Source organism: Dryobates pubescens, chromosome 11 (assembly GCF_014839835.1).
Source record: "Dryobates pubescens isolate bDryPub1 chromosome 11, bDryPub1.pri, whole genome shotgun sequence".
Lineage (NCBI taxonomy): Eukaryota > Metazoa > Chordata > Aves > Piciformes > Picidae > Dryobates > Dryobates pubescens.
In genome coordinates this window covers 26585636-26612570 of record NC_071622.1, presented here as the reverse complement: position 1 = coordinate 26612570, position 26935 = coordinate 26585636, and the positions used below count along the sequence as shown (strand labels likewise).

Sequence of the window (26935 nt, the reverse complement as noted above, 5' to 3'; positions counted from 1 at the left end):
ATTCATTAAGCCTGGAGAAATATCAGGTCAAGCTAGATATTACTATTCAACTCTAGCTGAGCAGCAATTCTGCTGAGTTGGCTGGAAACATGGCTACACCTGACTGCTTGTTTCTACTACTTTATAGGCTGTTAAGTGTGAGGCATTAAGCCCTAGATGTAGATCCTCGTGGCATAGAGTCCTTAAATCTATGGTGGGTACAACAGGCAATGTACAGGGAATGCCTCTGAGCAGCATGTGCCTTGCACTAAACGCAGTGTCTGGCTTGCCATCTGAGGAGTAGGCATGCTTCTGGCATCCTGTCTGCCTACTTGAGACTGTCAGAAAGGGCTGTGGTATGAAACAAAGGATCCTCCTAGATTCTGGAGTGAACATTTGTAAGGTATTTGTATTTTTTAAAAAACTATTCAACTGGACTGCAGTCTTCTCACTGAAAGCATTAAAAATAGCAAGTTATTCACACTGCACACGCAGTCTCTTCTGGCACAACTTCTGTGACAGGTCTTGGCTGAGATCCTGTACTACAGACATTTTTCTCTTTTACTGAAATGCCTGTAAGCTTCAGCCTGCACAGATGTTTCAGTTGTTTCTTTCATTTCCCCCATCCCCATCCCCCCCAATACTTTGTCTGTGAGTAATTTGAGAAATGAATACTGCGTGTGGAAAAATACTGAACAATAAATGGACTCCATGCAGAATCACTGAAACCCTTCTGATCCCTGATGGTACTTTAATGTCACTAGAAAAACACTGCTGAGATACCTTTCTTTCCAGTTAATCTTCTTCCTCTTAGAACTGATACTCTTGGCATTCTGATGGGTTTAGTCTACTCCAGACCTCTGTAGCTTTTCGTGTGTGTGTTTAGGATTTCTAATACACCATGTAGAACAAATTAATTAGCCTCTGGAAGAATTAAAAGGAAGGGAAGGAGTAATAGCAGATTTGCTCTCCTTCCTAACATGAATGTGACCAAATAATATAGAAGAGAATATTAACAGTTTTGACTGAATTTTTGTACATAGAGGACATCATGAAACTCAAAAGTTTTTACTTTGTAGACTACCTGCCAAATTTCTTGTACCAGTCCTATATGGGTAATTATAACAGCAGAGTTTCTACCTTAAGCAGGCTCTTTCCTCTGTGACAGATAGCAAAGCTAGAACATGATTTTGAAAGATCAGGTAAAGGCATGTTTAATTCTGCAGGAAGCTGAACCAATTGTGGCCTTTTTGTCTGGAGATTTTGACTGGAGATTCTGTAGCAACTTCAGATGTGTAATACATGAGCAAATGCCTTAATGCTAAAACAGGGTCTTCAAATCCATGGTGCCTTTACACCTAACATGGTATTGCATTAGTTTTATGGAATAGGTTATTAAGTAAAACTTTTCAGTGTTGATAGGTAATTTAATGTGAAGACATCACATCTGAGTAATCTGTGTGACTGGGCATGTACCTACTTTGGGCAACTGCAGTTCTGGCATATTCCTGGCAATGGGAAGGATATGTGGTGTGACTTGGTCCCTGGAGGGGTGCCCTCACTTCTGTGTCTGTCTACTCAGGTTTCTTTCACCGGAGCTACCACTGTTTGCAGCTTCATACAGGTAGCATCTTCTCACTTTTTGCAAACATGGGGAGTTGCCTGTGTGAGATGAGGAGGGTTTTCCTCCAGGTGGCTTCCTGAGCCAATTTTTCAGTGCATATGCCTCCCATCTCAACTGTTACAGTGTGACTAGGCTGTGCCATTAAACTTGATCTGTGTAAACCCAGAGAACTGACACTCAAGTCCCAGAGGTTAAATGGGACTCAAACCAGCCTGTTGTGATCTAAATGATGACAGGCTGAGATTTAAAATGTTTTCAAAATCTGTATTCTTGACACACAAGGCCATGTTGGAGGCTTTAGGTATTCATATCTTCCAAGTGATGGTCTCTCTATGGGAGTCAGCTAATCTTTCCTGACGTAGGGCAGAAGCTTAGTCACTGACATGCTGTCACCTTGATAAATATGCTTAGAAACACCTAAGCAAAACACATGATGGAATCTGTCACTTTTTAAATAATTTGTTCATATTGGTTAAATAGTAGGAGGTGTCAGAATTCTGTTAAGCTGACAAAGTTCAACTATCATATTGAACAGGCCACAAGCCTGCAAATCCCTTAAATCAGTTTCTAGACACCACATTTCAGTCACTTACCCACTGTCATTTTTTTTCTAAAATCTGAATAAAATTCACCATTCAGTTGTCAAAATGGCCAATAGAAACAACCAACATGTATAAAACTCCCTTAATTTTGTGATGAGTTGCATATCAAAGCTGTGTTTCCTCCCTGGTGTCTTGCCCCACTGTATTGCAGAAGCTGTCTTTTTGGCTGGGTGCTGTATTTGGAACATAAGCCAAAGGATCAGGTCGGATCAAGTATCTATAAAAAGAAATTATAACTCTTATTAAAAAGACTTAACGTGAGTTAAGGATAAAATAAGTACATACAGTTGTAATGTTGAAAAGATCTGAAGAATTTTGTGAGAAAACAGTGGATAATTCTTGTCACTGTGCTCAATATATAAAAAGGTTGATGTTGACATTCTTGGTCTGGAGATGAACTTTTAAGAATTTTAGTAAATCCAGAGTCTGCTCTGTTCCTCAAATCCAAATGAAGTTTGTTTAAACACATGAAAAATCTTTTCTTGCTTGATTTTTTTTTTTTTTAATAGATTTTCTTAGATTTGGGAAGTAAAATTCATGTGTTTCTGTGTTTCTTTTCAGAGTAACTAAACAAAAATTTTGTACCTGAAATATGTAATTCACAAGTACTACATCAGGATTAATTCTGTAGCAAGTAGATCACAGCATCTCTTGAGTAAAATTGAACAAGACTTTCATAATGATAAACATTGATAAAATTGTAGGCAACTCAAAAATATGATTAACAACAACATAATAGTAATGATAAAGATGATAATATGATAAATAACAAATAAATAACTGCCCTGATATCACAGCTACCAAATCTCAGTGGTCACATTCTTCCCTTAGGTGTGGCTAGAGCACTACTGCACAGGCAATTCCTACGTGTGCTCTTTAGATCTTACTGCAGACTGCTGAAATTTGGAACTCCCAGTTTCAGCTCTTGGAACTGAAACTGCAACTCTGAATTGGATGTTTTTACAAGGCACTGTCAACACCAGCCCCAGAGCTAATACGGAGAGTGTTAAATCTCCAGGAAAAAAAACAAAAACCACCAACCAAACACAAAGGAACAAACAGCCACTAAGGAAGTTTTGGGATTTGTTTTTTTGGTTGGGTTTTTCTTCTTGTTTTGTGGTTGGTTGTGGTGGTGTTGTTGGGGGGGAAGGGTTGTTGACTTTTTTGAATAAGAAAAGGACAAGTGACAGCAAGAGAATATACTGCACTAATCCTGGAATGAAAGAGAACAAAGAGTGTTACTGCCAGCTCCATTTGAAAGTACATCGTGGCTCAAGATATTAAATGCTTTGGGACAAAAATCTCCTGGCTATAAAACCAAAGTGCTGCTATTGAATGCCCACTTCTTAAGGCACATAGGCTAGATGAAATAGGAGTTATTAAGGTGAAGTCTGAACATATTACTTGAAATGTAAGTGCTTTTGTTTTAATTGTTCAATAAAGACAGTGAGATCATTGTCCTTTAAGCTCCATCAGGCAGGAATTGCAAACAAGAAATTTTGCAGACAGGCTTTTTTTGTTTGTTTTGTGCTTGAACTTACACTATATCATTCAGCTCTAATCTTGTGTCTGGAGAAGGATTGATCAAGATGTAAGAAAGGGTATTCTGATGGTCATTCATTTCATCTAGAGGACAAAAAAAAAAAAAAGCAGCATACCAAATTAATTATATTTACAAGCAACTCATGAAAAGTATAACTTCTGACAAAGTAATTTGATAAAAGATCATTTCTGGTTCATAGAGCTGTCAACAAGTGTCAGGTGATAAAGTCATTTCAAGTAAGTTTAGCAACTTCGTTCCAATTCCAGTACAGTTGAAAAGATCTGACATAGCATGTTTCGAGTTACCAGCTCTCAAAGTATCTTGTCATCTTTCTAAATGTTCTAAACCAGTTCTTTTGTATCTTTCAGTAACAGTAATCCTGAATGCAACCCAATTTTAATGTGATTTTATAAAATGAATCACAGGATGGTTTGGGTTAGACTGGATCTTAAATATCATTCAGTTCCAACCCTCCTTGCCATGGGACACCTTCCACTAGGTCAGCCTGGCCTTGGACATTTCCAGGGAGGGGACATCCACAATTTCTCTAGGCAGCTCGTTCCAGTGCCTCTCCACTCTCACAGTAAAGAATTTCTTACTAAGATCTAATGTAAATCTACCTTCCCTCACTTCAAAACCATTACCTCTCATCCTGTCACTACACTCCCTGAGAAAGAGGAGTCCCTCCCCACCTTGCCTGGAGGCCCCCTCTGAGTACCGAAAGGCTGCAACAAGGAGGTTTTCCTACACCCTTGTTTCCTCCAGGCCGAATAACTCCTGATCTCTCACCCTGTTCTCATAGGGAAAGTGCTCTAGACCACTGATCATCTTTGTGGCCCTCCTTGGGCAGGTCCATGTCTCTCCTGTGCTGATGGCCCCAGAGCTGGACACATCAGTCCTGATGGGATCTCATCCGAGCAGAGCAGGTTGGTGGAATCATTTCCCTCAACCTGCAGGCCATGATTCTTTTGATGTAGCCCAGGATGTGATTTGCTTTCTGGACTGCAAGTGCACATTCCTGGCTCACATACTGTTTTTCATTCATCTGTATCCTTCACAGGGCTGCTCCAAATTCACTCATCTGCCAGCATGGCTTTATGCTCAGGATTGCCCTTACCCCTTTGCTGGACCTTGTGCTTGGCCATGCTGAACTTCATGGAGTTTGAGTCCATGACAGAATGAGGGGGAAGGCCTTTGAGCTGGAAGAGGATACATTTATATCGGATAATAGGAAGAAACTTTTACAGCGCATATGGTGAAACACTGGAATAGGTTGTCGGGGGAGGTTGTGGATGCCCCCTCCTTGGAAGTGTTCAAGACCAGGTTGGACAGAGCCTCAAGCATCCTAGTCTATTGGAAAGTGTCCCTAGGGGCCTATATCAGGGAGGATTAAAACTAGTTTATTTTTAAGGTCCCTTCCAATCCAAACCATTCTGTATTTCTATGAATCTGTCATGCAGTTTATATCTATTGATTTATTTCATATGCATCACTGTAACTATACCATATCCTGCTGGAGAAAGGCCCAGGTGCTTCATTCTGTTTTTCACAAGTTCAGCCAGCTCCTGTCTTTCTGATCTCCTGTAAAGGTTCATTCGCTGCTGGCTTATCTTCTCAGCCGTTTTCCCAGAGTGCCTTGGTACTCTCCTGCTGAGGCGCCGGGCCCACTGCATGCTCTTTCTCCGCAGCAAGGGGTGATCGGACTGATCGCTAGATGTTGAGTTGCGGTGATTGCTACGGTAACTCGTCTGCTCTTTGGTGTCTTTAGTGTCTTCCCATTCTTCCACACTGATAGATATTTGAGACTTGAAAGAAAAACCACAAGAGAGATTAAGGGCCTTAAAAACTGAAGTAGCTGTAGGTGTTTTCAGCAGTGCAGCTGAAGGTGAGGATTGGTTGCAATGGAGCTATTGGCCCTTATTGGTATTCAGCTATTGGCCCTTAGCAAGTGTCCCTCAGCTGGGCACCCGTTACTAGGCTTTGACTTGCTATGGAAAAACCTCATTTCATAGTTCTCAAGTGAAAAAGCAGTTAATTACTATTTACTGCCTGATTCTATTTTGATTCTGAAACCAGCTCTAGCCTTCTGATACTGCCTTTCCTGAATCTAAGAATCTGTTTGTAAGGACTTCTTCACTTTCTTCCAAGTGTGCATACTCTGAGAAACTCAAGTTCTGTAACTGCTTTTCAGATCTATGTTGTGTATTCATTAACTAATATTCCAAGTTTGGCTGCACCATTTTGAGTACTCTTTTAAGACCACAAGTGAAATGTGTTACCTGTGTCTCAAATACCAATAAATGAACACTAAATATGCTTATGTTGCAGTACTTCAAGTAAAATCACATTTTAAAACATTCTAGGCTAGGATCTTGCAACAAGCTTTATGCAAAGACTCAGTAACTCACTGAGGCTCTTCAGCTTAGCTTGCAATAAGAAGGGAGAATTTTCTTTTAAATTCATGTGATTTTTGAAGTTTTTTGATGCCTCAGCTGATGTTTTGGGTCAGGCATAAGAAAGAACCCTGAATCCCTGTGTATATGAATGCTCTTTGATTATGCTCTTGCTGTTTGATTATTGTAGACAAAGTATAGTCCATATGATAAGATGCTACTGATTCATAGGATTTGGTGTGAACAAATCTGGGAAGACCATCCTTTATACTCAGCTTTTATGTTTCATCCTGTCTACACTGGTAGCTTTCCTAGTCCAAGTCTTCATGAATCAGCCATCTGGACTTGCTGGCAGCAGTACTGGAAAGGTAGAGCACTCATCCTAATTATTACAGCAGAGTAAGTCACAAGTTTTGAACCAACTGGGAGAGACCATGTAAAAGAACAAGTCTTGTGATTCTGTAAATCCTTAGATTGAACTTTTGAAACAGTGGGACAGGTGAGGTGAAACCATAAATGAAGGTAAAAATGTTAAATATTTACTTAAGTCACCAGTGTTCATATTTGAGATGGTCAGTGTGGATGTGAATGGCAGCAGCAGAATACTAAACATCAGTTAGTTTCTTGGATCTTTATTCCCTTGCCTTGCTGCTCCCTGAGCTCAGTGTGTGAAATAGGAAATGGTTTTAATGTGAAGATTCACCTGTTCCATTCTGAAGCAATGCCTTATTGTTATCTAACTGTAGCTTTTATGTCACAATAACTATTGTTCTGCGTACCAATAGGCCTTAACTGCTTCTGGTGTTCTAGGAAAGCTTTTGTTCTCCAACAGCTGTCTGACATATTGTTAAGTACAGGCATATATTCCTTTTATGATGAAACTGGAGATTTTTATCAGCATTTATGGTCCTTAGCATCCAGGCTTTTACCATACTGTAAATATGACTTCTTATCTTCAAAATTAAATAGGGACAAGCCCAATAGAGACCAAATGCCACTGGGCTTTTCTTTTAAGTCCCCAGTCTGTCAGCTTTCAGATTATTAATAAGATGTTTGTGTCCAGAACAATGTTCTTTAAGCTTTATTTACTCAAGGATGATCCACTGCATAATTCAATTTCTTGTATGGATTAAACTGTCATTATCTCAAAAAAACCCCCACCCAACCATTCTCTCACTTTTACCCTTTTGATTATCTCCACATCCCACTGGGAGGAATTGAATGAGCAGCTGTAGTACTTCCTGCATGCCAGGCTTAAACCATGACACTCAGAAACAGGCAGACAATAAGCCAATACTTACTTGTGAAGCCATTTCTCCTGACTGACAAAGGAAGGGGAAAAAGAAAACAAAAACCACAATGTAAACAGATGTGAATGTAAAGAAACAAACATGAACTTAGCAGGAACCACAGGAGATGATACACAGGCACTAGAGAAGACATAATTTCTCCCTAGGTTGTTAGGTTTTTTTAAATTAAATAGATATAATTGGAGGCATAGGTGCAGGTCTTTGAGGGCAGGCTAGGTTTGCTGGCTGTATAGGAACAGAAACACTGCAAACTTGCTTTCTTTTTAAAGAAATTACATTTTGTCTGCCAGAGGGAAGGGAGGGCTTCTTATCTGCATAGTAGGTGTCAAAAGAGAAATCATACATATGGAGATACTAATATTGGCATATTTTGTTCTTGTGACTCATCAGCCCTTACCTGACAGCTCCTAGGTGTGTGCAATACCAAGTAAGTTTGTATGTCTGTTTAAAGCCAAATTGACACACACAAGGTTTCAAATCGCAGTTAGAGGCTCATCATTCATGACAAAAACATGACTGCAGTGGCACAGTCCACTGGCTGAGCTATAAAAGCCACTGTAGAAGCATCAGTGGTCCTCAAAGGAAGGCACTAGTGAACTTTGTGAAAGCTTTTTGCAACTTTATTTTTAAATTAATTTTAACCAAATGTTTGTACTTCCTCCAAGGCAAATCTTGCAGTTAGGCATTTACATGGCTTAATGCCTTGTAACAGTTTACCAAAATATGGAAGAGAAAATACAAGTTGTCTGTCTTGGAAATCAGTAAACTGTGTGAGTATCTCAGAAGAAAGAAAAAGGCTGTTCACTGTTGCATTTTAGAGCTGTATTTGAGCCATTGTTTAATGAAATGGCAGTGTTAATGGTCACATCTACAAATGCCTTATCCATGACAGAAATAAAAGCTGCCCAAGCGAAACAAAGTATGTTAAATAGTCAGGAGAAAGTATTTTTGTAATGTTTTACGTAACATAGTAAGAAATGTATACATCTATATGGCAGACACATAAATACATATATACAAAAAAATCACCACTGCTAGGCAGCTAAATGTAGAGAAATCCCACAGTACTTTTAATGGCATTTAATGTATTGTTGCTCATCTCTAGTTAGAAATTTACATGGACGCTGAAATGTCACCTGTCTTGACAGGCAGCGTTGACATTCTTGTCACACATGATACAGGACCTGACAATACAGCTTGCAATGGATACCACCATTAATCACCACATGCAGGTTCAGACTACAGCTATCTGTACCCTAGCCTGTCCTCTCTGTGCCTGAGCTGCCCCTTGTTTTCCATCACTCAGTTCCCTGTAGATGAGCACAGGAATGAAAGTCAGTATGTAGAGTAAGTCTGGGGCTGACTCTAAGCCCTAAGTTAAATGTCAGGAGAGGGACACCTTTGGGGGTTACTGGAATTCCCTGCATTTGCAGATATGGCAGTCTTAAGTAACTGGTTCCCATTCTTCTGAATGGGAAGAATGTTGTATAGTCTCCAATCAGATCAAAGAAAAGTATAGTCAACTGACATACCTCTGATGTGGTAAGCTTTTGGGATTCTGTCCTGTAGACTCCAATTGGAATGTCTCCTGTAGAAGAACAAAGTTTCTGATATAGTCTGGCATATGTCCTAATCCATAGATCCTCTTCTGTGATTTTCATCTGAACAAATAATAATAGGAAGGAGGACTTTTAACTCTTGAGGGCTTATCACTTGTTTACTAACACTGCTCTTGCAATTCTTTTAAAACTGAACTCTAGCTGCTAATGATCATATAGTATTATCTGCAGCTTTGCTCCACAACAAATCTGGAACTTCCACTGAATTTGCAGACACTGTTTATTTTGTTCTCTCCCTCTTTGGGAGATACTGCAGTGCAAAGGGCTCAGTCTTATGAAATGACTATTTTCAAATTACTTAAAAATGTATATGGCATCCTTCATCCAGTGTCCACATCTGACTAAAATACTATTGGCAGTAATAAGAAACTGCTGACAAACAGATGGAAGAACAAGCCAGTATTTTGAATGCAGACAGATAACTGTTTACTAGGCTGTAGGCTGAATATCTGGGGACAAAGGAGTGAGGGGAAAGTAATACACTAAGCATGGGAGAAAACAGAAAGCTGGGATTTATTTTTGATAAAAAAGAAATGTTTATGGGGTTTTGTGTGTGTGTGTGTGTGTATACACAGATAAAAAGTAGATATAAAAAACTAAACTCTGCTTGGGAGTACTCACAGACATTACAAGATGCCTTTTGAGCTTTGATGCCTAAGGTCATTTGTTACATTGCATCTTCATGCAAAATCTAGTTCTGCCCTTTATGGCCTGTGGTGGAAATGAGTGTTGTGAATTAGCCCTGTGTACTAACTGCTAGCCAGGTCACACAATACAGATAGTGTTTCCTAGTTTTTTTATATACTTAATTTTAAAAAATGACTGCTAAACTACCATTGCTATTTCATAAAAAACACACTTTCCCCTTCTTTATCTACCTTTCCTATTTTCCTTTGTGCTTCACAGAAGGTAAATTGTCTTTTTGGGGGGCGGGGAGGGAAGTGGAGTTTTTTGCTGCAGAAGTAACTAAACCCAGGTATGTTTTCTATCTGATTTTCTTGTCTTCTCCCCTGATGAAAAAGGAAACAGATGGCCTTTCTTGGACTCTCACAAAAGGAAATGCCCTACAGAGAAAGTAGAGGTGTCTTGTGGACAGTACAAAATCTTCTCTGCTATTCTGTAATAACTTTTTGTAATAACTTACAGAACAAAGAAACCCAGATCCTGGTGTAGTATCAAGTCCCAGCAGAAGTCTTGTGATGGAAATCATATAATCTTTCACAAATGACTGCAAGAGTTTTAACAGGAGAGACAGAAAACAAAGAGAAAAGCTTTAATGAACAGATGAACAGGTAACTATTAGCACCACGTGTGAATTTCAAAGAAACTGTACATCTGTGCTTACAATCATTCTCTTCATCTTTTAGGCACATTAATCACTGCAGAAATAGCTCTCCCTTTCTTTGTGCTGAATCTATTTACACAAAAGAATTGTTTTCATTTAGTTCTGCATATGCCTGCATGATTCAGAGTCCAAGGTGTAAGACAGCACTATGAAAGCATAGATGAATGCAGTTGTAAATTAATGGATATAAGGCGTTAGACTTATTAGGTGTGAAATTATAATAATGAACTCTTCTGTGCAGAAGAAATGCTGTTCTATGTTAGATGGGTCTGCAGTACTGAGTAGTGGGTGATACTAGGGGAAGAGCACTATTACCTTAATTCAAACAAGCCATTTGCCTTCATCATGTATTTTTTTAGGGGTTGATCTGCCTTAAGTCAGGTTTGCTGCTCTGCTAACAGAAGTGTTCTGCTGATTGTTTAAAACTTAGAAATAAAACTAAATGCAGCCATGACCAGAAACAGACAATATATCAGCTAAAATCACACATATTTCTTCTCCATATGAGTTGAGCTGCCAGAATCAGGGGGGTCATGTGGGTGTTCTGCTGACTGTGGTAGGGCTGTTTATTGCCATCTCTTCTTAGGGGTAGCAGAGCAGCTCTAAAGTCAGGCTAGCAGTCATTGTAGGAACACAACAATTATCTCTTTTTGGCTTAAAGCAAATATGGAGCTAGCAAATAGGTTTTAATAAAGAAATATTTTACAAAGATATTCTATAAATCCTTTAGAGTTACAGCATCTGAACTTAGAAGCCAGGCAGATTTAATTAGACACACTGTGATTCAATTATTTTAATTTTTGGATTGGTGACCCTACAGTTGTGATGGGGTCAATGCCAGTGAGCATTTTCCTGAAAAGAATGTGGGGGCTTTATCCTTCACTTATTTGTTATCTTTGCTGCCTCATTTATGCTGTGGAATTACCCTTAGATTACCAAGTTGTATTCACAAGGATTTGCTAGAACAAGTTTCCATTTTTCAGTCAGTGTCAGACTTTTCATTTGGCCTAAAATAAGAAGCACCTGATGAACCTTGCTGTTTCCCATATCACTTATTCTGTTTCTTGTGTGCAGAAGAAAAAGATGTCATACAGAAAAAGATGGGACCATGCAAAAGAACAGAGAGAACTTGCTGTCACAGTATTTGCAATTTGGAATAAGAAAGATAATTCTAGAAAAAAAATGACAGTTCACTCGAGCAGTTAGGAGTTCAAATAAAAAATGGGTTGAATCTGAATAAGCATGTGAGGTTTTTAAACACTTTTTAATGAGTGGTTTTACTCTGTCAAGTCATAGTGTGACTGATTGTGTTGAGAAGCAGATATAAAATATTGAAGTTACTTTATGTGCTGGAAGGAGTTGGTGATTACAGATCTTTCTATAGAAGTGTCTTAATCAAACCATATGTGATGTTGATATGCTGAGACATGAATAAAAGTACATTCTATAAGTAAATACATACCTTTCTAAAACATTTAGAATTTGATGAACAGCTTCACATCTGTTGGCTTATCTGATTTTGGTACCTGTTCTTATACATCAACTGTTTTACATAGCCATGACTGTTGGAGAAAAGTTTAATGCCAGGATTTTTTCTACTTCTGCTGAGCTTGCCTTCAGGGAATTTATTTGGAAGTAGGATTGAAACACCTTTCCTGTACCAAATTACTAAGTAAACTGATTTCCCCGAATTAATGTCTAGCACCTTAATACAAAACCTTTCACAGGCCATCTCTAGGTACAGGCAAAGTAGGTAGCTGCTTAGATGAGCAAACTACATGGCCCATGGTGCTGCTTAGTCTGTGTAGCAAGGCCCTTAAATGCTAGTACTGGAGGGTGCTGCTTGGGCATCCTTATGTATCAGGGCATGCAGAAAGGTGATCACTGCTGAGAAGCAAGAGCACTAGTCTTCTTCTTCCATCCTGAAACAAGCAACTACTACCTTTGCTCTGACCCTCTATTTTCTGATACATCTTCAGCTGTCTGAAGCAATTGCCTTTCCATTAGCCTCTCTCACTGGCATTACTTTTATTTGCATGAGGAGCTCCCTCCTGGATTCTTGGACAAAAAGGCTCAATGCTACCTTCCCTTCCCCCACTTGTCTTCTTGAAACCACTTCATACATTTCTTGTGAGGGCCAGAATGAGACGCTTCAAGATATGTTGACTGGCCACCTGCAGGTCTAGTTGACATGAGTAAGAGGACAGGACAGTTGAAGTTATTGATGCCTCTATCTGAAAATGCAGATGACTAATAAATGACTCACAAAGGTAATTCTGTTAATATTCATGGCTAGAGACAGTACTCTGTGGGAGCAGGCACTGCCTTTTTGTTGCAGAAGGTAAGCACTTATTACTCTGTATAATCTGCAGTTTATGTTGGCCTTATTAAAACAATCCTGCTTATTTGACTGTGGAGAGGTTGGCAAGCAGTATGGTGTTGTTTAGCAACAGAATCCATGTGAAGGCAGGGTGATTTTTGGAGTGATGTGGATCCTGCTCCATTATCTCCTGCCTTTGATTGTTCCTGGTAGGGACATCATAGAATCATGGAACGGTCCAGGCAAGAGGGGACCTCCAAAGGTCATCCAGTCCAACCTCCCTGCAGTCAGCAGGGGCATCCTGAAGGATGGCCAAGGGCTCGGGTCCAGCCAACATGGATTTAGGAAGGGCAGGTCCTACCTCTCCAACCTGATCTCCTTCTATGATCAGGTGACCCATTTGGTGGACGTGGGGAGGCCTGTAGATGTGGTCTACCTGGACTTCAGCAAGGCCTTTGACACCGTCCCCCACAGTAAACTGCTGGCTAAGCTGTCAGCTTGTGGCTTGGACAGCAACACTCTGTGCTGGGTTAGGAACTGGCTGGAGGGCCAAGCCCAGAGAGTAGTGGTGAATGGTGTCACATCCGGCTGGCGGCCAGTCACCAGTGGCGTCCCCCAGGGATCAGTGCTGGGCCCCATCCTCTTTAACGTCTTCACTGATGATCTGGATGAGGGGGTTGAGTCAGTCATCAGCAAGTTTGCAGATGACACCAAGTTAGGAGCAGATGTTGGTCAGTTAGAGGGTAGAAAGGCTCTGCAGAGGGACCTCAACTGACTGGACAGATGGGCAGAGTCTAATGGGATGGCATTTAACAAGTCCAAGTGCTGGGTGCTGCACTTTGGCCACAACAACCCCATGCAGAGCTACAGGCTGGGGTCAGAGTGGCTGGAGAGCTCCCAAACAGAGAGGGACCTGGGGGTACTGATTGACAGTCACCTAAACATGAGCCAGCAGTGTGCCCAGGTGGCCAAGAGGGCCAATGGCATCCTGGCCTGCATTAGGAACAGCGTGGCCAGCAGGAGCAGGGAGGTCATTGTGTCCCTGTACTCTGCATTGGTTAGGCCACACCTTGAGTACTGTGTCCAGTTCTGGGCCCCTCAGTTTAAGAAGGACATCTAGACACTTGAACGTGTCCAGAGAAGGGCAACAAGGCTGGGGAGCGGCCTTGATCACAAGCCCTCATAGGGAGAGGCTGAGGGAGCTGGGATTGTTTAGCCTGGAGAAGAGGAGGCTCAGGGGTGACCTCATTGCCCTCTACAACTACCTGAAAGGTGGTTGTAGCCAGGAAGGGGTTGGTCTCTTCTCCCAGGCAACCAGCACCAGAACAAGGGGACACAGTCTCAAGCTGCGCCAGGGGAGGTTTAGACTCGAGGTGAGGAGAAAGTTCTTCACTGAGCGAGTCATTCGTCATTGGAATGGGCTGCCCCGGGAGGTGGTGGAGTCATCATCCCTGGAGTTGTTCAAGGGGAGATTGGACATGGCACTTGGTGCCATGGTCTAGTCATGAGGTCTGTGGAGACAGGTTGGACTCGATGATCCTTGGGGTCTCTTCCAACCTTAGTTATACTGTGATACTGTGATCCTCAACTAGATCAGGCTGCCCAGGGCCTCATTGAGCCTCACCTTGAATATCTCTAGGGAAGGAGCCTCAATCACCTCTCTGGGCAACCTGTTCCAGTGTTCCACCACACTCATAGTGAAGATCTTGTTCCTAACATCCAATCTAAACCTATCCTTCTCTAGTTTGAAGCCACTGCCCCTTGTCCTGTCACTGCAGGCCTTTGCAAACAGTCTCTCTCCATCCTTCCCACAGGCCCCCTCAGGTACTGGAAGCCTACTATTAGATCTCCCCAGATCCTCCTCTTCTCCTGGCTGAACACCCCCAGATCCCTCACCCTGTCCTCACCGCAGAGGTGCTCCAAGCCCCAGATCATTTTCTTGGCCCTCCTCTGGATCTGTTCCACCAGGTCCACATCCTTCTTATATTGAGGGCTCCAGACCTGTACACAGTACTCCAAATGAGGTCTCACCAGAGTGGAATAAAATGGCAGAATCACCTCTCTGGATCTGCCGACAATGCATCCTTTGATGCAGCCCAGGATGGACAGTAATGCCTAACATGTAGGAAACAGGGTCATCTAATAATTAAATACATTAACACAGGTGGTAACAATCCATGTGTAGGTTAAGATAAGTCTCATGACTGTTCATAATACCTGATAAAGCAGTGTATCCAACATACTGATGCTGAAGACCCTGCCAGCAGCGAAGGGCAGTCGAAACATAAATGCCAGGTTAGATCCTTTCTCCCGCTCTTTCTGTTAAGAAATTAAAAACCAGAAAAAAACCTTTTAGTGCTGGTTTTGGAAGGACCACAATAAAAACATCAAATTGATATTACCTTGTAAAAGTTCAAAAGTGTAAAATCCTTTTATTCTAAGTATAGTTTCTTTCTGCAGGTATGTAGCATATTTGTTCAGTACTGATTGTTCTTCAGGTTGAAAGAATTTGTTTTAATGCATGGGTTCTTCCAGTCTTTGCTGGATTGTGGGAGTGGTAAAATTCAAATGCAGACAGGCCTCCTGCTGTAACAACTTTTGTTTAGTTTCCTCACAGTTCTTCACTTTGTGCTTATCAGAATACCACCTAAATAAGATTAAGTCTTCATTCTATTTCAGGCATAGATCAACAATCACATCTTGTGGTGGAAATGTAAGCATCATCATTGAATCATCATAGAATCAATAAGGTTGGAAAAGACCTCAGAGATCATCAAGTCCAACCTATCAATCATAGTCCACTGAGTAAAAGACAGACTTCTGATACTTAGCCTATCATATCTAGAAATACTGAGTTTTTGGAGAATCCAGTTTCTGTGTAAAGAAACTGGGAGCTGGCCTGTGAGCAGCTTGCTAATACAGTACAATGATTTTGGCATGAATTCAGATTTGCTAAGACACAATAGGATATCTGTGGTGAAGACACTGGGAGGCAACATGACAGAACCTAGCAATAATATCTAGACTTGTAGTAAAGAGAAAAAAGAGATCACTGGTGTGAAAGACCTCTGTCCTTGCAGACTGGCACAGGGATATCATTTGTCTTACCCTCATAAATTCAGAATATGACCTGAAAGATCACAAAGGTAGGTACTCCAAGTTTTCTTGACTGCAGAGGTAGTTAGGTCAGGTCACCAACAAAGAGCTGTGAAAAAGTGGCTTGTCCTTTAATTTATCAAATTAAACGCATGCTCAGGTTTACTTTGCATGCTCCATCTAATGTATTAGCAGCTGTATTTTGGACAAGCAAATCAAACTCAATGTAGCCTCCCTGTTTTGCAGCTTGAAAGTGCAAACACATGCACTAGAACATACAGAATATGAAAGGTTTATCTATCATTTAAACAGTGCTGCCATCGTGGTCGCTGGGACTGCCTTTCAGCAGAGGGATTACCCTCTGGTGTTCTCAGACTGTCACAATAATGCAAACACTGCACACAGATCCATGGAAATGTATACAAAATATGTGATTACAGTGACTTTAAAGTGAATTGGAATAAAAAAATGCATTGTTAGAAAAACCAGAGATGTTTTAAGGCTTTAGTCAATTAACATATTTTCCATGTTAATTGCCTGTGGCAGCCCCTTGAAAAACCACATTAGCTCTAAATATTCAATTATCCATTTTCTTTTAGCAAATTGTGTGTCCACCTCTGTCCAGAAGGTTGATGGATTAATATTACATGGTAAAGTGACAGAAGTCAAGTCAAGCCCCATGCTTAAATGAGGGTAAAATTTGGAGAAGGGTATTTTTACATTCACTCTGTAACCCTAAAATCATTTCATTGTTACAAAATTAGAAAGTGTTGAAAAGGCAGCACATAAATTAGAGGTGGGGGAAGCTAATCTCCTTACCTTTTCTAATTTGGAGAGAGCAAGAGAATAGCAGTCTTTGGCTCTGAACTGCATGAATCTCATATTGGCTGGGTGAGTTAGCTCTGTGATAATGCTAAGGCTTGAGAACAACCTGTATTTTAAAAGAAGACAGCAGTTACACCTCTAATTATAACCATTCACAAATAGAAGGCTTCACATAATGCTATAGTGTCTGCTCACGTCCAGGCTTTTTAATGAAGTCTCTGAAATCTGTGGCGTGTTTTGGCACAATGAAATGCTGGTATAATAGCTGAAGTTGAAATGGTATTCTTGAAAGCTGGATTTATTTAAATTAGTGTCAAATGGAACCCAATGAACCTTTTTGCAAGTATTTAGTCTTTTTCTTCTTTATTTGTTTGTTTGTGTTTGGTTTTGTTTTTAGGGAGGAACTGCACTAAAATGGCAATTCAAGCAGAGCCTAGATGTGGGGCAAAGTATGTAAAAACGACCTGCCAGTAAGTGTTAAGGCTCTATTATTGCAATACTTTCTTAGGTTTGTTGATGCTGAAATATAGACTGGTAATGATAATGTGATCCCCAGACACATTCTGCACATATGATCCCATGAGGTTAGAAATGCTAGCTAGTCTTATGTGAGTAGTTATCATGTCCCTGTGAATAACCAAATATTACATGTGCTCAGATAAGAAAAATGAATGGACTTGGCAAACTGGGTGAGAATGTGAATGACCATTTGTGCGTTCTGTAGTTTGAAAGTCACTGTGCGTGCTCAGGGATTTCTCTACCTCTTCAGCTCTTGCTGTCAGACTGATACAAGCTCTGAGTGGTGAAGTATTGCTTATGTCCTACTAAAGATTAGCCTTTAGGGAACTGAAGTCTATGTACATAGATGAAATATTTGATAACCACACCCTAGAGATGCAATTGTGATACACCTTCACTTGTATGCTATGTATCATAAAAACCTGTGAAGCGCTTCTGAAAACTGACAAAAGAAAATCTTGATAATATCACACTTGTAGGTACGAACTTTTACTTACTAAGTAGCTTAACAAATGTGCTGAAGTTCTGAGGGAGGAGAATAAATTTCCACTACAGTAATTCTGTATCATCTACCAAAGAATTACTGAAGCTTTGGCTGGCTGGAAATTTTATTGTATTGCTCTATTAATGGACAAGCTAATCATATAACATACAGAACTAAGACTAACAGAAACAGAAACTTAAAAGCTGATCTAGTAATAAAATATAGACAACTTGGAGGAAAAAATGTATATTCCTAGATGTCTTTAAAGATCAGTTCAGTTTTAATACCAAGACATGAAAGCTGATTTATATTAGGAAATCAGTTTCAAATCTGGTATTGGTAAAAATCTGAGTGCCTTATAGCAGAATTAGGGGAAATTATTTTCCTCTAATTAAACCATTTGAGTCACATTTCTGTATTCCTTTTAACTACAAAAAGTCAGATGAGCTATTGTTGTGTCAGAGTTTTAATTGGTATGGAACAGTTGCTATCCTTAAAGGTGCTAATAACCCTGTGGTTATAAACAATGCATCTGTCTTCTGAGGTGTGCTCTTCTGGCAAGGGAACATTATGGATTTATGTAAATCAGAGAATGATGTCAGAACATACAACCTAGGCCAATCAGTATTGCAGCACAATTACGTTACCTTTTCAGGCCTGTCCACAAACCTTACTGACGTCAGCTGCTCTGAGTCAATCAAAGGAGTTTAAATTAGCCTGTATCTTCTGAATGATTTCACTTGGTGAGATTTAAGTGGAATCTTCTTCACTGATATGCTACCTTTGAGAACTGCATATATTAGCATTAGCTCCAGTGGTTTGAAATTCTTGTTTAACACTACAGTTTATAGAATCATAGATGGTCCAGGCTGGAAGGGACCTCCAAAGGTCATCCAGTCCAACCTCCAGTAGGGACATCCCCAACTAGATCAGGTTGCCCACGGCCTCACCAAGCCTCACCTTGAATACCTCCAGGGAAGGAGCCCCAACCACCTCCCTGGGTAAGCTGTTCCACCACCCTCACAGTAAAGAACTTCTTCCTGATATCCAATCTAAATCTGCCCTTCTCTAGTTTGAAGCCCGTTCGAAGTTTATGTTAAGTGCTATTATTCTCCACTATGTTCAGACTCTTCTTCATTAGTTTCTGATATGATTAGCTATTATTAAGAAAAAAAAAAACAAAAAACCAACACACTAAACAACCTTTGAATGCATTTTGTAAGTTAATTTACAAAACCATTTACCTTAGTGCAATGAATGTAGTTTGTTCTGTAGTACAGGTACATGCTACTACCTTAATCCTTCTCCCAAAGCTTACTTGTTTCTACAACTTTTATGAAATATAAAAATGCAGTAAAATTACTGTATGTGTTCTAGGGAAAAAAGAATTATGCAAAATGATGCTTGTGAAAGTTTACAGTTTTCTGAAAAGGTATTAAGCCTTAAAGCAAGATATTTATTTTGATACTGGGGGGGGAAAAAGGTACCATGCAGGTTTAAAATTCCACTGAACTAGATACATAGTTCACATGTGAGTTAAAGCTGCCATCTAGTTGAAGCATTGTGCAAAACAACTGAATGATTATTTAGCAAGTTCTAGCTAGATACTTAAGGTACCTAGTGCACTACTATGATGTTTCTTTTCTTTTTAGTATTTTACAAAGTACAATAATAACTATAGAAAATAAAATCAACTGGTACTTTGGATTTTGTTTGGGGTTTTGGGGTGGGGTTTTTTTGGTTGATTTGGGTTCTTTTTTTGCTTTGTTTTTCCAACTCATTTTTCCATTTTCTATTTAGAGGCAAAATGTATTTCTGAAAAATTTAAGTGATGTAAGTTAAAACCTCGGTGAGATACCCCAGCACAAAATGGTTAAGAGTAGACTTGAATGATGCACGATTAAGTTCAGTTATGGTTTCTACTAATGTAGTAATTTAGATGTGACTATGAAACATCCACAGGCCTGTGCCAGTATTGGGTGCAAATTCAAAGGCAGAGACAGAACTGCATTTTCTTGTTATGTGGGAGTAGATTTTGCTTCTTCTGAGCAACTTGCTGACATTTAACTGCATTTTCACTCAGCTGCATTAATAATAAGTCTGCATTGAGATTCTTGCATTTAAATGAGTTCTCTAAAACTCTGGCAGAATCAAAAGACTTTTACTATGCACATCTCTGCAATCCAGTGTGGAAGGAAGGCTTGATACGGAAAAGGACAGCAATACTGAAAAGAGTTAATTTTGTCCGGGTCTTATTAGACGAAACAATAGGAAACACTATAGTGTCTTGAACTCCAAATCAGGGTTGTATTTCATACTTGACTGCATAGCCTTAAGTTTCAGAGGGTATTTTAAGGTTTGGCTTGTTTTTTTAAAACAAGTAAGAACTATTTTCACTTTAATGGGTCATCTTTTAGGACTTGTTGAAACAAAATATTTAACACAAAGTGAGGTTTGAATCTGGAGAGGTCCACAAACGAACAAGATATTTCAGTTTGTTTACCTCTTTTTCACAGCACTGCCTTCTCAGCCTTGTTACTATATTGAAGGTATTGTTATACCTCCATCACCCTTAGTATGTTGTTGTCACATGTAATGTTGTGTCCATGTGCCTAAAAACCTAAGTTTTGTTCAAAACTAAATATTGAAAATGTGAACACTTACTCCTAACCTCATAGTGACGAGTTGCTAACCTTTTTGAAAGATCTGCTTTTCAAACTGCCTTTAGAATCAACACTGTAGCACTGTAGCAATGAGGAAAAACTTCTTTCCTCAACTTTTGTCCTAAATCTTGAAGAATAGTTTTATGTTCCTTCCTGCAAACCTGCCAGTTGACTTTTAAAGTGATCATCCAGTTTTAGGATGCAGACAATTTAATCCAAGATTTCAGAAGAACACCTCAGTAGTCTGAGTATACTGCTAAGCAGGGTAGGAGAAAGTTTGTCTGTGTAAGATGCAAATTTCGTGTAACGGAAAACTTAAGGCAAAGAAAGAAAAAAAATGTATTATGTGTACAAAGGGCAGTAAGTATTTGATGATTAACAAGATGTATGGATAGAATGCAAAATGTCTTACCTAAAGAGTGTTTGAACATTTACAATGGTCTTAGCATCTGCCATGTAGTCTTCCTCTGCACTCATTGTACTTTCTTTGTCCACCACCACCATATTAGCTGCAAAGGTGACCCCACATCTTAGTAAGTCATCTAGGCTTTTGTGAAGAGAAAGGAGAAAGAAACAAGCAACTTAAATATAGAATGCTTAAAACGTTAGAGATGGCTGGAATTTGCAGATCACAGGCAGAGAGTTGCTGGTTCCCTTCATCTCCAGGCACATATCATACTTCCAATATAATCTATATCAAGCATTACCCACAGCTACATTTCAGTTTCAAAATCTCGATAAAGGTTTTGCCAGGACATTTAATACATTCCTCTTCTATGTTAGTCTATGAATTGGAGTGTTTCAATGATGCTTTTAAGAGCAGCTGTGTATCAGTACAACTTTACACTCTGCTGGAGTGTGAAGCCTGACCAGAGAGAACACTCACAGACAACTGAGTTGCATCATGCTTTAGAATTTGTTTCCAAAGCCAGGTGTGTTTGTTGTTCCAACAAGAGAATTTGTCACAGAAACAAAGCACAAAGTTTAGAAATGAATTTTCTGCAATGGTAAGGACAGCTAGGAACTTAGAAACTGGAAAAATTAAATTTGGCATTTTTCTGTTTCCTTCCAAGGTGAAAAGTGTCTTATTTGGCAGTTTATATTATCAATTAGGTCTTGTCCTGATACAGTTCTTCTTTTCAGCAACGATCTTCTTGGGTTCCTAAGTTTAAATAACCATTTAAAATTCTTTCTGAAATTTTGGATAGGGAAAGCTCTCTAAATTTGTGGTATTTATTTTGCACCTTATAAGCATTCCTCCAGAAAAAAATACATTATATAATGATTATTTTAAACTGTGCAGTATTACCTGTGGTTAACTGCAGAAGGCTGTCTTTCGTATGAGCTACATTAACAACTTCAGTGCACAAGTAGAACTCTGACCTTTTTCTGAATTAATGTCTATTTCTGCTTTTTCAGTCTTTCAGTCAGTCTCTGAAAATAGCAGCATATTCTGAAAGATCCAGATTATCTGCATTTTAACCTTTGATAAGCTCAACAGCTATTCTTATTTTAGCACTTATATTCAATTAATGCTTAGAGAATTAACAGAAACATTAGAAGTATTGCAATCCTGCTTCTCAGGTGCCTCTAGCTATAGGTTTCTTAACACTGAAAGAGTTCTACACTGCAATGAAATCTGTTAAGTTGCAGATCTTACAGTATTTACACCTGAAAACTGTCTAACAGATTTCTACTATTTGATGGCATATTTGATGAAGCTCATCATAGTTATGAATTTTGGTCAAGTTATTTTTCTGCAGGCCATCTGCTTCTCACAAAAAAGGAGTAGATCAGAGTAATTCCTTTGGTGGTTTGGTTTTTTTTTCCCCCTCTAAGATAATGGAATTTCATGCCAGGTAGCCAAATGACAAATATTTTAGATACTTAAAAGGTAGCAGGTGTCACTTTGGGAGTGTATTGTGTACCTATTAAATAAGAAGGGAAAGTTTGCATATTTTACAGTGTAGTTCTTAGTTAAAGATTGCCAATATATTAATTGCACATTATTAAAAAAAAATAATTCAAAGAATCTGCACTGTCTGTTTGTTTATTAATGTACTCAGTTTTAAAAACAACAAAACACCTTTAGGGAGGAATCTGGTGGGTTTTGTCTTTTGAAATAACAGAATTGTCAGGGTTGGAAGGGACCCCAAAGATCATCCAGTTCCAACCCCCCTGCCACGGGCAGGGACAGCTCTCTCTAGATCTGGTTGCCCAGTAAATTAATTTAACCTTAATTTTCTGTTTGAACAAAAACATGTTAACATCTCTGGATTATTAAGTACCTTACCTACTTTCAGTCAATTAAATTATTATGATGATAAGAATTCTTTTATATAACTGTTGTGGAATTACAAGAAAGTCATAGATATTAATACCCTGAGATACTTTATTTGTTATGGGGAAGACTTGCAGAATCTCTGCAAATCTCACAATGACTGTGATCATGGTAAACCTGTGACTGTGTCACTGTTGTAAGTAGTTTTAAAGCCCTTGTTACAACAAGTTGAGATGGAGAAATGCTGAAACCCCAGAATTCTCATTGAAAATTTGAATTCTGTTGATTCACGGCAGGAAATAGCTTTTTGATTTTTGCTTAAGGAATGATGATTATGGGTTTGTAGCCCCAACTCAAAATTAGCTATGTAGTGAAGCAAGGAAGTTTCTTTCCTAATTTGATACTCTACACACAGGAGTTCACTAAAATGCTAATGAGCCCTTGCTCCTCTTATTTCTGTCTGATTTTTACATTAAGTCTATGTTGCTAATCCTAGATATGCAAATATATATTAGCAGAGGTGGAGACAGAAATATAGTAGATGACAGGTTATGCTGTGGAAGATGAAGACTGTTGGATGCACTCAAGATTGTCAAAACTGTCTACATTCTGTAGCTATCTTTACAAAACTGAGCTAGAAAATCAAAACAAGTTGTAACTAAGCATAGAATGACACTAGACTCGGGGCTACAGAATGACACCAGAATCAGGGCTATAATCTGGCAATTTGTAGAAAGATATTCATGCAAGCAGTAAGTGTCAGTTTTATGCTTTGGAATATATTAACCTGTGTTCCCTGTTACACTTTGTGCTAAGAATATCCTTTTAAGCCAGAAATTTGGAATCCCAAATTATAGCACACAGATACAAACCATGCATGCAAAGATTATCTTCATACACAACACACACTTAAACATGCAATGACGATACACACAACAAACCACTGAGCACTACAATGTTAAGTCTTCTAACAGTTATTTCACCTACTTGTCGATAGAGCCCACCATGTAGTAAACCATTGGAAACCAACAGATTGCATCCAGAAAATGCATATCTGGCCTAAGCAGCAGATGGGATTACAAAATGAAACATAATATCACAACAGCAGTATCTAGTCTAAAATATTTCAATAAAATGGTAGCTTTGTTTAAGTACAAAATAAAAAGAAATACAACTTTTTAAAACTTTGGCAGTATTACATTACTTTTAAACAGAAAATTGGTTGGCAGAAAGCTGTGAATCAACAGTTTGCTGTGATCATAAAGAATGATCAGAATTAACATGCTTGTATTAATAAATGCACCTCTTAAATCAGAAATTTTATGGCACAGTACAATTCCCAGTATAAGAAATGAATTACTGATGTCAAAGATACACTACCAAGTTGTACTCCAATGCCTGACTTTTGGAGTACTTAACTGAAAATTCTCACTTTTTGTTTTCATGTGGAAATCAAATAATTTGAGTTTTGTAGTAACAGCTCCATTCACATCAATGAGACAACATTAATGAAACATTATTTAAAAAGCTGAATGTAAAAATGAAGATACTGTAATTCTTTTTTGCATTGTTTCTTTGACAAATTTTACTCTGTTTCTTCTTACACATTAAGAAACATCAGAAATCTTAAAACATGTGATGTGTAGCTATCAGAATAAGCATACTGTAACAAATACTGTCAGAAATTGCCTTGATGAATTCAGAAAATGGGAATGTGGCAAGAAGACATAGATATGTTCCTCAAAGGAGGCTGCATTCCTAAGTGTTGTGGGTTTAAGACTGGATGTCTTAAGCATAGCATGGTCCTTCAGAAGGACCAGATAGCCCAGGGAGTGGACACCAGAAAAGTGTAATTTTTGTTATTTCATTCCCATAATCCTGCATCTACTCCTCTATATAAATGGGCCTAATTGTTTTTTCTGCCCTTTTCCTCTCTCTTCACCCAGCATGCTGAGCTGGTATCTCTCTGGTATTTTCAGGCGAGTTGAGGCTTTTGTCTTTGAGCAGCCTGGCTGACATTTTTCTGCATCATTCGGGCCTGGGTAGGGAGGTATGGGGGCAGGCATTGAGGCCTGGGATTTTGGCCTGGTTTGGGGGAGGTCTTGGAAGGTTCAGGCCTAGTGAATTTTTTTGGAAGCAAGTCCAGGTTGGAGAGAAACTGGGCCAAGGCTGAATATGAATTTTGTGTAGTTTGCATGTTTTGGTATCTTCGTATATAGTTGTGAATAGTACTTCCTTTTAAATTTACAAGTCTTTCCAGTCTTGTGTGGAGAGTTTTTCTTTTACTCCTCTGGGCAGAGGAAAAGAATTTCTGTCCACTCTAAAACCATGACACTAAATTAGGTGAAGCAAATTACAAAATCCCAGTTGACCTGAATTCCACCCCACGTGTGTATGAAAAGCAGGCTGGCTTTTGAGCTAGTTTCTGTAGTCCCAGTGATGCTGTCCTTTCAGAGGATTCACTGCAAATGCTGCGTAGAGACAACGCTAAGGGTATTTAGTTTAATTAGCAACTATAGTTTTTACTTTATGCTCATAAAAAGTGGGTTTACTGTAAATGCTTTACAGCATGTAAAGACAGGCACTGTGCTGGAAAAGAGAACGAGCACTAGAGGGCACTGTATGCTCACATCTTTAATCAAGTAAGTTATACATCAGAAGTCCTGCAGCCTAATTTAGGCTTTCTACCAATTTATGTAATCCACCTTATGCCGTAATACATACATTAAAAAACCCTTCTGGTTTGCAAACACAGGTGTAGGCAGCTTCACTAAAGAGCTGTCTGAGGCAAAAGTGGGACCCTTCACAGCAGGTGTTTGCATAATAAATCACTTAAACTAAAACAGGTTCATGAAAAGGAAATTGTCAGGCCTCAGAACCTGTAAGAAATGTCTGCTGCTACCATTCCTTTGAGTCACAATTTCATCCACACCTCCATAACTGGGTCTTCCAAATTGTGATTTTAAGTACTAGAGCAGTGCCAAAGTGTTGGGGGGGGGGGATCGCATTCCGATAAATGAATCAGCCTTGCCAGAGAATTTCTCTGAAATTTTAAACAGCTAGTGGAAAAAAAGCTAAGAATTCCAGCAATCTCCATGATTTCTATAATTGTAAATGGGATGTTGGGGGTGTGCAACTGCCTTAAAGAACTATTTATTTTAGAGTCTAATACGACTTTACATATACTTAAGTGGTCTGGGCCACTAAATGCCTTGTGTTAAGTTAATGTTGCATGAAGTACTGCCATGTAGGTAAGGAACTATTATGCAGTCTGCTTTTCACAGTGTCTATGAAGCTTTTTACTTTTAGCATATTAGTTGGGGTATTTTAAAGAAACACTTAGCTGAAACATTGGCCATGAAGAATAAGGGCAATTAAATTCACTGTGGCCTTTTGCACTCAGGAGAAAGTCAATTTTGGTATATGCCAGTGTCCATAGGATATTACTTTGTCACCAACATTTCTCAAAGATAAATGTGCCATAAATTTTTTGATTTTAAGTTGGCCTCGTGAAGAGTGATCATCTATTGAAATAATGGCAGAATGACTTTAAAATGTATCACAAAATGAATAATTGATGTCTACTTACGGGTTATCTAGGAGTAATACAATGGGATTTAGCTCTTTCTTTGGTCGGTAATAAGCTCTCAGTGGAACAATAAAGTTATACAAGCCGTTTCCAGCAGTTTCTGCTGCAACTATAATCAATTTATTTTTGAATCCATAGGCTTTCGCATCTTCATAGTAGTTATGTTGGCATCCCTAAAATAAAAACAAGAAACAAGTCCAGTGGGTACTAATAAAGAGATTAGCTATGGCATTAAAGCAGTTTACCATTAGAAATAGAAAATTGTACCAGATGATCTAATATAGACCTGAATGGACAGACAAAAATGTTCAGTGATGAAAAGGATGAGAAAAATTATACGCTAGTGAATGCTGAGCAAACCTCATCTCTAAGTAGAAACCAGACATTAACTCTGTTCACGTGCAAGAGACAAATGAGAATGTGTTCTTATCCAGTAACAGGAACTCCCTTTACCTTATCTAGTCTCAGACAACAGAAGGGTACTTTTTCATGCAGAAGATGACAGAATGTGGGAGAGCTTCCAATATATGGGGAATAAGGAGGATATCCTTTGGCATACCTAGAACAGAACAAACATTTTTGCAGTGTATCAAATTACTGAAACACATTTGACCACACTCCTACTTTATACAACATTTACACCTATGTCTACATTTTGTGGTTATCTGTAGACTACAAGAGTCAAGTACATGAAAAGAACTATATTTAGTAAGGATCAAAGGAATACATTCTGTAGCTTTGAC

General features: G+C 39.0%; 1 protein-coding gene across 2 annotated transcripts in view; it reads right to left on the bottom strand.

Annotated features, from left to right (window-relative positions):
• Positions 1–1250: 1250 nt before the first annotated feature.
• Positions 1251–26935, bottom strand: part of KCNT2 (potassium sodium-activated channel subfamily T member 2) — a 124287-nt gene continuing 98602 nt past the window's right edge. Inside the window, exons 20-31 of one of the 2 annotated variants that reach the window (XM_054165143.1) lie at positions 26646–26751; positions 26193–26365; positions 23591–23662; positions 20735–20869; positions 16651–16762; positions 14953–15054; positions 10215–10298; positions 8984–9112; positions 7443–7463; positions 5253–5553; positions 3747–3831; positions 1251–2422 (exon numbers count right to left, since the gene is read on the bottom strand). In XM_054165143.1, coding sequence (XP_054021118.1) covers positions 2311–2422; positions 3747–3831; positions 5253–5553; positions 7443–7463; positions 8984–9112; positions 10215–10298; positions 14953–15054; positions 16651–16762; positions 20735–20869; positions 23591–23662; positions 26193–26365; positions 26646–26751 — 1432 coding nt within the window. In that variant the 3' untranslated portion in view covers positions 1251–2310. Of the gene's footprint in view, positions 2423–3746; positions 3832–5252; positions 5554–7394; positions 7464–8983; positions 9113–10214; positions 10299–14952; positions 15055–16650; positions 16763–20734; positions 20870–23590; positions 23663–26192; positions 26366–26645; positions 26752–26935 lie in introns of those variants that run through there. The other variant, XM_054165142.1, reaches the window with a different exon arrangement.